Raw genomic sequence first — 12526 nt, 5'->3', positions numbered from 1 at the left:
TCCTGTATACTTTGCATTGAATCACAGAGCATTTCAGGACCATAACAGTGATCATAGATCTCTACATTGATAAACAAGTCTGCGATAAAAGGATTGTATGTGTGAATCTCTAAATGCATAACTGATGGATGGCTTGGTGCTCCCATCACGATTCACAATACTCACCCTAAAAATAAAATGTTTGTACCTTGAATCATACATGCTCATTTGGACAGCTTACGTTTTTGGATGAGAGTATAAAATGGCTGCAACATCAGCCACTCAAATGGGGTACACCGTACAAGGGCTCTTTTGCTTCTTGTTTAAGTGTGGGCAGAGTATTGCATGCTCATTAGAGTCACATACACAAAACAGTCCAGTGTGCTCTTGTATGGACATTAGGCACATCAGACAAAAACAGGTATATGTACTGTTATATAAGGGAGCAACACATACACACAATTAACCAACAGGGTCAGTGTGGTGACTTGTGCAGCACACAAATCATTGCTGCACACATCACTGCATTGATTTGCCATGGACTACTGTCTGCATGGTGACACACAATGAACTCCACTTTCCTAATGAAGGTGCCAAGTGACATTGAGTTGCCATCTGGTCTGTTGTGCGCCCGGGCCAAGAAACGGTGCTGCTGACAGCCATAAATTGAAAGCTTCCCAATTGACTAAAGTTACGATTCTATTGTGGGAAAAGAAGGCTATGGCAGTCTGGCTCAGTTGCACATATATCATCCAATAAAGCAAGACCAGGTCAGGGTGCCACACACAGACACACTCTGCTTACCTCGGCTCTGTGAAGTGTGGTGGTAATAAATCTCTCGGCGCTGCAGGGCAGCCCAGGTCTCCATCTCCTTTTGCAGTGCCACCAATCCAAAAATATTGGCAGCGTGTTAACTTTGCCCCAAAACTAGCACTTCAGCTTAGCACCCGGCACTGTGGCCAGTTGCCAATAGCTTTACTGCCATGGACCTGCATGGCTTCTGGGCTCATAATAGCCTGTGTAGCTCTGAGCAATAATGCTTAGTTAACAACTTGTGAACCAAAGCCTGGTCCGACCATCATTAAAGAAACACAATTTAGATCCATCCTGAGGGCCCATAAACTAAATGCTCATATCAATGTTTCATTTCACAGCTGCAGTTATTGACTCGGAGGTAATGGTTCAGTTATAAAAGGACCTAGAATAATTGTCTGTTTTCTGATGATTAGTCTGGCTGTTGTCCCTTTAGAAGAACTGAAGCCGACATTGTGGATGTGCATGGGAAATGAGTATGCCTTAGAGGTAGAGGTCATCCGCAACATAATTAGCATTTGACATAGTGGCATACATACAGTGGTCTCCTTGACTGAGCGATGGGGATTATTGAGGCGGCAATGCCCTGGATGCACTCCTTTATCATGAATAGAGATCAGGGTGCCAGATAAGCAGCTCTTTTTCTGCTTCCATTGGTGACCGCACCCAAGTCAGTATAGTAGGTTAGACATGGAGGGGTACTTTTTGATACGCTCCTGCCATTGCAACCACAGGTACAGAGATTGGTGAAATCCTCCCACTGTCTGTCTGTACACCATGTCAGATGTTAGGTAGGCAGCATCGAACGTTCTAGTTACAGACGGTCCCTTTATCTTGCGTTTTATACTGCTCTGCTATTTTCCTAAACATCTCCAAGAAGGCGAGCTTCCAGCTGTCCATAATAGGGCTGTTTGCATTATACTTGACCTCGAGAAATACGGCAATGTGTCTATGCATCGAAAAGCACTTAGCTAGATACAGTACCTGTGAGTTTCCAGATGCAGCTTCGGGTCGCCAGCCTGGTCTTGGTGTGAAACAACACAGTATGTGCTGCGCAGACAGCACAACAACTTAACTGCAGCTAGAGCTTTGGAAACCCGGAAATAAATACAGCCTGGGAAGTGCGAGCCAATTGCCAAAGCAGAAATGCGAGCCTCTGTGCCCAGGCTGTATTTATTTCCAGGTCCGTCCAGTCTGGACGGCGGGCTGCGGCAAACCACGGCAAAAAAGCAAAAGCAAAAAAAAAAAAACACTTTTGTTCGCACTGAACTACTGGGAATGCTATTTTCCATGCACAGTTCAGTGTGAAAAAAAAATTCGCAGGCTGGCCAATGGGAGGGCCAGCATTTTTATAAGGGTGGCCGTGGCCCCCCTTGGCCACCTCTTAGGGGCGCCCCTGATTCAGAGCCCTTGAATTTCTGAAGGATACAAGTCTGCACAGACAAAGTGGGTGCATGGAACAAGTGCATATAATACAATAACAGTAAATATGGCTGACAATGATTCGGCAGTTTTTCTAATTGCATTGAGGCGCCACCATGCAAGGAGCAGAGACAAGGGAAAACCAGATAGACGATCTTCACGGCATGGTGCATTCAGATCGGGCAAATGCGCAAAACTGGGTGCAAATTTCGCCCATTCTATGTCGCTTGTGCACATTTCCTCCACCATTGGCCACTATTGTTTTTCGAGTATTTTGACCGCTGGGTAGTCGTCATTACGTGTCATACAGAGAAAGCATTATAAAAGGCACCGAGGAATTAGTCTCTCGGGGTGAATGTATATTAAGATTACATGGATCGCTTGAATGTGGTGAAAAAGCTTGTCGGTTTTTCATGTTTCAAAAGTTAAGATGCGTTTAGTTTCAAAAGTTAGCACGAGCTGTATGCAAGGAAACGGGTTCTCTCCGTTTGCTCAAAAAGTTCCTTAAGACTCAATTCATACGCGCATAATGTATGTCAATATTTAAATTCCTCAAAAAAAAACTGTAAAGCAACAAAGGGAATGTAATGGACAACCCGGTCAGGTTTAACAACAAGCCGAGAATGCTGGAGGCGTCTGCTCTCTGTAGGCGTCTGGGATACAAACACGGTGGCAACTGAAACCATAGCAGCAGGGAGAGCAAAGGACGTCTACATACCCATTTCCTGTCTGGTGCTGCACACTCCGCCTCCATTGGTCTTCATGTTATCCATCACCGCCTCCAGCGAGCTGCCCGTGTTTTCTGCAAACCCCAAGTAGTTGTAGGAGCCCATGTTTATGACATCTTTAATGGTTCTACCAGTGTGTCTGTAAAGAAAGAACAGCTACAGGTGAGCTCAACTTTTCACCCGCGTGCGGTTAAAAGACAGAAATTACACTTCTGGCTGACTAAACACATACATAGCAAAATAGGATCCCTCTTGAGGGCAAATACCGGACCTGATCACTTTCGGTGAAATGCAAAATACAAGGGAACATTCTTTAGTTCTTGCGAAAAGAGGGATTTTGACCCTTGGTTAGTAAATCCTGAGGCACCGACTGGAACATTAATGAATCATGTGCGATAGCCATGGCGTATCGGAAACAGTTCTAGTTGCTCACAGTAGTGACTCCTGTACTCCTTGTTTACAATCCTTATCGTTCTTGAGCTATATGTCAAGCCCAAGCTCACCTGCAGTTTCGCCCGAGCAGGGCTCTGCCCCTCGAATACTCAACATAGTTGTCTAGAAAGGCCAAAAGGACTGCTAACTGCCAACAGCTACCCTCTTGTTAGTGCACCTGGTGCTCGGGTGTTTAGGGAAGAAGGTAGAGATGGGGTGTCGCATGTAAAAAACAGGAAGAGTGACTAAGTTGGAGTAACTTGCACTTACTCTTATGTCCAGTTCGCTTTCCTACGTGCTTATGAGAGGAGACATAAGCAACTGGCAATTCAGCCAAACATGTTCTGCAATAAAGCCTGTTTGAACTAGGCTTCTGCTTTGGAAAGAGAATACATGGAGTAAGATGTTGTGTCCTCTTTCTATGTTGCACATCGGATGGGGGGAAAGGGAGCGGACAAGAAAAGAAGACGAGAACAGCAGTTCATGCTATCTCCTGGCTCCATATTTTATTTTAAAGAGTGTTTTAAATAGAAACATCAAAATGGCAGAGAATGTTTCCTTGTAAACTCAACAGCAATTTTCACATCTCCATTGCAGGCGATGACTACATTCAACAATAGCCTTGTACATTTCAGAGTGAAGCTGTTATACTAAGCAGCGGCCCTGCTCATTCCTTTCAGGCAGCAAAGTGGCGGTCCAGCTCATTATAGTGCAGCAGCCAAACCCACGGGTGCACGTTTGTATGTAAAGCAAGTTTATTGTACAATCATCCGGGGAGGGCCTAGATGACGCTGCAAAGTCAAACTAACCAGTCTCTCCCTGATCCACATAAGCTGACACACATACTTTTTTGAAACAGTTAAAACACTCCCATATATTTTTATTACAATCCACCCCCACATGTGATTGGACAAGACCTAAACAAAAGAAATACAACTTTTCATCAATTCTCCCATTCTCATTGGTTTAGTTATCTTATCTACCATCTTCAGATCATATTCATAGAATACCCCTTTCTAGGATTTGTCCATGGCAGGTCAAGACATCACACAGTTAGACATTCAAATACAAACATAAATCATTACAAGTCACAGCTGGATGGAGATCTCTTAAACCTACATGTAATCGCACATGGTTTGCACAGGTACTTCAAACAACATGAGGAAGAGCAGAATAAAAAGGTTTTCTTTGAACTGTCAATAACCATCTGACCCACCCCAGCTTACTGGCGTCATTGGAACATCCTAATCTAAATAACTACCATTTCAGCACGCATGGCAGATTCTGAGAAAACAATCAAAACTCATGAGCTTCGGTCACTCTGGCATAGAGTTTCACTTCATCCCACATTTATTGTTGGTAAAAAACAAATGGCTGGATCCCTCTGAAAGCTTCCATACACTTAAAAAAGATTACACCTGCTTTCACCATACTGCCAGGCCATAAAAACCACGGCCCGGCCTGCTGACTCACAATCTGCTAAGGTCATAGTTACTCATTATCCCTCCTCTTGCCTCTGAAACTCTGCAAAGCCAGTTGTTCCCAGACTTTCAGAATTCACCTTGCTGCATAGTTTAAAAATTTATAACAAGATCCTGCTACAAGTATATTTATAAGTTCCCTGTGTATGTCTATTAGTGTGCATGCATGTTTAATATCCATTGTCTCTTCTTTACAGTGGGTTCTTCCTGAAAAGGCCCCCTTCCTCCTTATGAAACTCATTGTCGCCCAGCTTCTAGGCACATCGTAGCACACCATGTCTGGATCGTGTTTATATTTCATTTAGCAGTTTTGGCATTTATCCTACTACGCGCGTACAAATTCTAATATGTATCAACTTGAACACAAAGTAACACACCCCATTCACATTTAACTACACCGGATAAATATACAATTGTAACATTACCTCAACTTCATCACATCCCCAGTCCCAAATATGGAACACACAAAGTGAACCCCTCTTCATAGGTGGGACCTTTCCTGACCACCCCAACAGCTTACAACCCAGTAGTGTTTAAAGGGAACACTCTCCCTGCTGCAGTAATTTTCACTTTGTTAATCTAGCAGGAGGACTTGTGCATGGCACAAATACCACGTGGCAGAAAGACGCCATTACAGCACAAATCCCTCGCATAGACTCCTGGCATAGGCAGGTTGTTTGCCAGCAGCTTCATGCATGTGATTTACAGTGACAATTACTGGCAAAGATATGCTCTGAGCCACAACCTATTTATACCAGTAATGGTCACTTTAAATCACATTCAGGAAGCACTTCAACCTTCATGTATGTGATTTGAAGTGATCATTACTGACATAGATGGGCAGCATGCAGGAAGCTTCTGCACAACCTACCCATGTCAGTAACGGTCATTTTAAATCATATGCAAGAAAGTTGAAGCCCTTTATGCATGCAATTTAAAGTGACCATTAGTGGGATAGATGGGTTGTGACAGCAGCCTCATGCAGGCGATTTACACTGGCCATTATTGGCATAGATAAGTTGTGGCTGCAGCATCATGAAAATGTTATAAAGTGCTCTTACGTAGTGTGCTGTTGGTGACATGGCATTTACTGGATGTGTTACTCTAAAGAACCAACTTTAAAAATTGCATAGCTTTTAACCTCCCTTTTGTCAACAATTGTGCTGCATAATGCATCATTTCAGCACATTATTTAATAATGTTTTTCAAGGGGCAACCCCTCTTGTATCCAGCTTGATTCGATGGCCTCCCTCGCTACACTTGATCACTTGTGATAATTTGAGTAAACATTTAGGACCCCCCACTGAAAATATTCACCACCCTGTGAGTGATTACCCATGAATTGTTTAGAATCTTGTTGCACCTTCAGGAGCTATTCTATCCGCCCCACCGCAACACCAAAAGCTGCCTCCACCAATGAAAAGCACTACATATAAATAAGTATGTCAGACGTTAACGTTTCCTGTAAAACCTGCTTTCATTCCCTCAATTCAGGCAAACCACATCTGAGGCACTAAAGCTACATACCCCTCACGATTTTGACATCACTGATTCAAGCAACTTTAGTCTGAGATAGGCTCGCTGGATGAAAGATTGACATCTTCATGGATACAAATGCCAGAGGAATCCTGATGCACTCAGAGGGACCCATGGTAAACACCTTTGATAGTATCACACATAGTCTTAACGCATATTTTGGCCCACAGTATAAATGTTGACTACGAGATCCATGTTTTTCACAATACAAATCAAAGGTGAGACAATGTTTTTTCACAAAAGTCCCATCATTTATTATGGTTTCCTGGGACGCGCTCAATCCCATCCTCGTCAATTTTCAACAATTATAAAAAAGTACATAATTAAACACCTTGTTCGTATATTATTTACTAATACATTCTATCATGTATTATATATTTTTATACAGTTATTACCACTTCTAGTGTGTCAACTTACAAACCAGGTGAATCCCTCAAACAAAAATATACAAAAAGTTTACTGCTATTACTACCATCTACTGAATGCATGCTTCTTTGCAGTGTCAATTAACGTGTGTTGCAGTTTCATGATCATTCAATTTCTTTACATTGTTGCAACATATCATTAAGGTTATTGGTATATCCTCTTTGTTGGTATATCAAGAGTTCCCAATTTCTCTCAACACGTTTCCGACTGCCTGTCCTCATTCTGGAGACCACATACTCTATCTTCCTATAATTATAAATGAGAACTTGTTACATTAATGCGTTTTAATCTTTAATTCACGAGAGCTTCTTAAACAGGTACAGGAAAGGTCAGTCACTGAGGAGTTTATTAGTACAAGCAGATCAAGTGGGTGAGAAGAAAATAATGAGTGAATGGAAAGGGACACGATTCTGTGGCAATTACCAACATTGCACAATATAATGAAAGGTGATAGGGCTAACCATCCATACATAGGGAAAACTATTAGCTTACATCATTCAGCAACATGTGACTATGAACATCATTTATGGCATAAGATGCTCATGTGGGTTATATTATGTGGGACTAATAAAGAGAAAGGCCAAGTTACAATAGACAGAACATAAATCCAACGTGCGCACAGGGAATGAGGCATCACCTCTAGCAGTGGACTTTAAGGAGAAGTGACATACGATATTACAAGTACAATTTGTAATCCTAGAATAAATTAGATTTCCAATAAGAGGTGGCAATCTACAGATGATACTAGAGAAAAGGGAACTGTTCTGGATAAAAAAATTAGACGCTTTGCAATTTAAAGGCTTGAATATTGAGCGAAGTTAATCTGACTTGACATAGTCAAATTACCTGAGAGAGAGAGAGAGAGATAATACTTTAATGAAGTCTACAAACTATAGGTATCCATTATATTTACAGGAATTGTGGAGAAGAACAAGTTACTTACCAACTGGTAACGTTCTTTCGATTGGATGTTCCTCCAACGTATTCCTCATCTTAGATAAGTATTCCATCCAGCTTTGCTGCTCTTCGGAAATTTTTTCGGCAGAGGGCGCCGTGCATCGATGTCGTCGAGTCGATGGTCCCTCGAAGGCCTCCGTCGAGGGTGACATCATCGGGTGTATAAGTAGCACGCGCGGCGCCCGTTGGCCTCAGTTCTGTTTTTCCCCCTTTTTTTTGCCTGTGATCGTGTACTATGTAGATTGTGCCGGCAGACAGGTATCAGCCTTGCGAGATTTGAGATGGCAATAACCCGGAAAAATCTACAGAGGGGTAGGTTGGGAGGGCGATGAGGAATACGTTGGAGGAACATCCAATCGAAAGAACGTTACCAGTTGGTACTAACTTGTTCTTCGAGTGGATTGTGTCCTCCAACGTATTGCTCATCTTAGATAGACTCCCAAAGCAGTATTTTGTATACTTTCTCTGGAGGAGGGGTCAGATATTTTCTTTTTTTTACCAATGCTTTTAGATGGCGGAATAAAGCACTGCTTTTCCAAAAGTCAGCTCCCTAGACTGGGAAGCATCCAGGCTATAGAATTTTGAGAAGGTGTGAAGTGAAGACCAAGTTGTTGCTTCGCAAATGGATCTTATTGGAACACCTCTTTGAAGGGCCGTGGAAGAGGCGATGCCTCTGGACGAATGAGCCCTTAACCCTTCTGGTGGGTCTTTTCGTGCTAGTCTGTAGCATTCTGAAATGCAAAGTACGATCCAGCGCGACATTGTCTGTTTTGTTACCGATTGACCCAGTTTCCTTCCTGTGTAGCCTCTAAACAACTGGTTGTCCACTCTAAGCCTAGAAAGTCTAGAGATGTAAAAGCTTAAAGCTCTTTTTGGATCCAGTCTGTGTAATCTTTCTTCCTCCTTAGAAGGATGCGGTGGAGGATAGAATGAGGGTAAAACAATTTTCTGACTTAAATGAAAATCAGATATTACTTTTGGTAAAAATGATGGTTTAACCCTCAATACAACTCTGTCCTTATGGAACACAGTATAGGATGGCCCAGAAGACAGTGCCTGCAATTCGCTCACTCTTCTTGCTGATGCTAGAGCAACTAAAAAGGCCGTTTTCCATATTAGTAATCTTAATGGACACGTGTGCATAGGCTCAAAAGGGGCACACATTAAGAATTTTAGGACTAAATTTAGATCCCAAATCGGTACTTGAAATAGGTGAGGAGGAAACACATTAGTGAGACCTTTTAAGAATTGTGTTATCAAAGGAATTTTGAAGTAGGAGCATTCTTCCGATGAGCGCTTGAAAATGGAAAGCACCCAAGGTAACCTTTTATTGTTTCGATATTCAGACCTCTATGTGCTAGGGTCAGAAGGAAAGATAGTACTTCCGGAATAGAACAAAGAAAAGGATCGACATTCTTTTCCCTGCACCAGTTGCAAAACTTTTTCCAATGGCAACGGTATAGAGACTTTGTTGCTGGCCTTCTTGCCGAAAGCAACACCTCCATAACATCATGTGGAAGGTTCCAATCCCTGTATCTCAGCCTTTCAGATACCAAGCATGAAGGTTGAGTGTTCTGACCTCTGGGTGGAGAACCTGACCTTCCATTTGAGAGAGAAAGTTCTCTCTCTGAGGAAGACGTACTGGAGGACAGATGGACATATCTAGAAGGTCCAGATACCATGTTCTCCTGGCCCAATTCGGGGCAATTAGGATCATGCTGTTCCCGAAGCGTCTCAGCCTCCTGATGACCTGAGGAATGACAGGAATCGGAGGGAACGCGTACAATAGTGGGAAATTCCACTCCACCACGAACGCGTCCCCTAGAACTCCTCTCGGGGGAAATTCCCTTGAGCAATACCTTTCGCATTTTCGGTTGGTACTGGTTGCAAATAGGTCTACCTGGGGGGTTCCCCAAAGGGCGAAGATCTATTGAATGACTTCCTGAGCCAGTTCCCATTCGTGGGACACCGTGATCTGCCTGCTCAGAGCATCTGCCGTCATATTCTCTTCCCCGGCTAGATGAATTGCCGTTAAAGAGATTCCTTCCTGAATCGCCCAATACCAGAGCTGCATTGCCTCTCTGCACAGGGGTAGTGACCCCACACCACCTCTTTTGTTTAGGTAGTGCATGGCCACTGTGTTGTCCGTCATGATCAGGACATTCTTTCCCCTGACAGATGGCAGGAAGGCCTTCAGCGCTAGTCTGATTGCCCTCAGCTCTAAAAGGTTATGTAGTTTGGACTCCGATGGAGACCAACAACCGTTGATTGTCAAATCGCTGGCATGAGCTCCCCACCCCAGGAGTGAGGCGTCCGTCACTACTGCAATCTCCGGCCATGGTTGCCAAAAAGGTTCTCCTTTTAGGATGTTCTCTGAACAGGTCCACCATAGAAGGTCTTGTCTGACCTTGTTCGGAATCTGAAGAAGATCCGTCATTTGACCCGAGAACTGGGACCACTGAGTCTTTAGAGCCCATTGAAGGGATCTCATCCTCAAGCGTGCGTCTGGCACCAGGAAGATGCAGGATGCCATGAGGCCAAGCAACCTTAAGAAATCATAAGCCTGGAGATTGTGGGCATTTTGGAATTTGGAAACCATCTGAAGAATGTCTTGGGCCCTCGACTTGGGAGGTGAGCTCTTTCCCAAGGATGTGTCTAGTACAGCTCCTATGTACTGAAGCTGTTGAGAAGGTGTCATCTGTGACTTCTTGAAAGTGAGGGAGAAACCCAGTTTGTGGAGGAAGTGGCAGATGACTTACAGATGATCCAGTGCTTGTTCGGCAGAATGCGCTCTGATCAACCAATCGTCCAGGTAGGGGTAGACATGAATCCCCCCTCTTCTGAGGTGCGCTGCCACCACTACCATTAACTTGTTGAAGACCCTTGGTGCAGAGGTCAACCCGAATGGCAGGACTCGAAACTGATAGTGTGAGTCGCCAACTACGAACCTCAGGTATTTTTTGTGTTTGAGATGAATCGGCACATGAAAATAAGCATCCTGTAGGTCCAATGACACCAAGCAGTCCTGAAGTTGAAGGGCCTGAAGTATCTGAGAGAGAGTTACCATCTTGAACTTGTCCTTCCTGAGGAACTTGTTCAAGTTTCTTAAGTCCAAGATGGGTCTCAGTCCTCTGTCCTTTTTGGGGATCAAAAAATACAGGGAGTACCATCCCTTGTTCCTCTCCACTGCAGGTACTGGTTCTATGGCACCTTTCTCCAGCAGGGTTAGAACTTCCTGCTGTAGGAGAGGGTTTGAAGACTTCAATGGGTGTCTCCCTGGTGGATTGCTTTGAGGTTGCTTTAGAAAAGGAAGGCAGTAGCCTTGGGCTATTATTTCTAGAGCCCAAACATCTGAAGTAATGGCTCGCCATTCTTGCAGATGCTGTGACAGCCAGCCTCCTACAGGTGTTTTGTGGTGCAAGTCCTCAAAGTGGTTTTGTGGCGGATGTTGCAGCTGCTGCTGGCAGAGGCTGCAGCTGGCTTAGCACGTTTTCCTCGTCCACCGCGAGTGGACTTTCTTTGGCCCCTTTGACTGGCCATTCCTCTCACCATTCCATATGAGGTGTAATAACGATAGGATCGTCCCCTCTATGATTGCCCTTGTGCACGAAAAGGCTGAGGTTGCCTAATAGCAGCTCCTAAAGATTTTGCTTCTGCTTTTGAGGTCTGCAACCTCTCAAGGCTCTCGTCAGCCTTGTTGCCAAAAAGGTGAGACCCGTCAAAAGGCATGTTCAGAAGACGGTTCTGTACGTCCGGTGCAAAACCCGACTTCCGTAACCACGCAAACCTGCGCATTACCATGCTAGTGCCCATGGACCTGCTCATACTATCCGCAGTGTCCAATCCAGATTGAAGGGATTCCTGCATGGCTTCCTTTCCATCTCTAACGATGGCTAGGAAACCTTCCCTTTCTTCCCCTTCTGGTATGTGTTCCGCCGCCATTGCGATGCACCCCCACAGAGTGTACGAATATTTTGCCAAGGCACATGTGGAGTTGGCAGATTTTAATGCCATGCTCCCGGCTGAAAATACCTTCCGTGCACAACCATCCACACGCTTATCGTCCCTGTCTGGAGGGATAGCCAGGTACGCAAGTTTGTTGGAAGCTGTAGCTGCCTGTATGACCAAACTCTCGGGAGTTGGATATTTAGACACATAGCCGGGGTCGCTACTGGCTGGGTGGTATTTTGATGTGAGGGACTTATTTACCGGAGGAATAGAAACCGGAGTTTCCCAATTCTTGACACCCTGCTTTGTAAGGCTACATGAAAAGGTAGTACTGGGTCTTCAGTGGGACCATGGTCCAATATATCTGTTAAATCGTCTTGGACGAATTGGGCTGGTGGTCTAGCCCATCCCAAGTAATCTTGGTATTTAACTGACGGTAAGATGGACTGGCATGCTTCTCCTGGATCTAGTCTACCAAAGTCATTCTCAGGAGAAGTGTCAATGCCACTTGCATTATGTAAAGACTCCACCAAATCCCTCATTCTGCTTTCCTCTGAGATCAAGCATTCTGGGACATTTGGGGTGCCATATTCCAATCGAAAAGGTACATTTTCCTCATCGGATCTCTCCTGTTCCTCAAAAATTGAGGTCAAGGATTTGAAAAACTCCTTCCTAGGGAGAGGCTTGAAAACCAGGAGGAGCAAGAGGTGTAGTACCAGACTCTGAAGAAATTACATGTTTTGTAACTTTTTCCTTCTCCTTTTCTGGTTTCCCTGGCTTGGCTGGAGCCTTTGGCGCCAAGGG

The 12526-nt window shown here is 44.2% G+C and overlaps 1 protein-coding gene across 1 annotated transcript in view; it reads right to left on the bottom strand.

The window, feature by feature from the left end:
• LOC138467978 (serine palmitoyltransferase 3-like) overlaps nucleotides 1-12526 on the bottom strand; it is a 1426144-nt gene that overhangs the window by 954731 nt on the left and 458887 nt on the right. Inside the window, exon 4 of the mRNA XM_069608333.1 lies at nucleotides 2933-3081. Within this exon, the coding sequence (XP_069464434.1) occupies nucleotides 2933-3081 (149 nt within the window). The remainder of the gene's footprint in view (nucleotides 1-2932; nucleotides 3082-12526) is intronic.

This window comes from Ambystoma mexicanum, chromosome 4q, assembly GCF_040938575.1.
Source record: "Ambystoma mexicanum isolate Mex_15411 chromosome 4q, UKY_AmexF1_1, whole genome shotgun sequence".
In the NCBI taxonomy this organism is placed as follows: domain Eukaryota; kingdom Metazoa; phylum Chordata; class Amphibia; order Caudata; family Ambystomatidae; genus Ambystoma; species Ambystoma mexicanum.
Note: the sequence above shows the minus strand (reverse complement) of the source record. Positions and strands in the feature narration are given on the sequence as shown.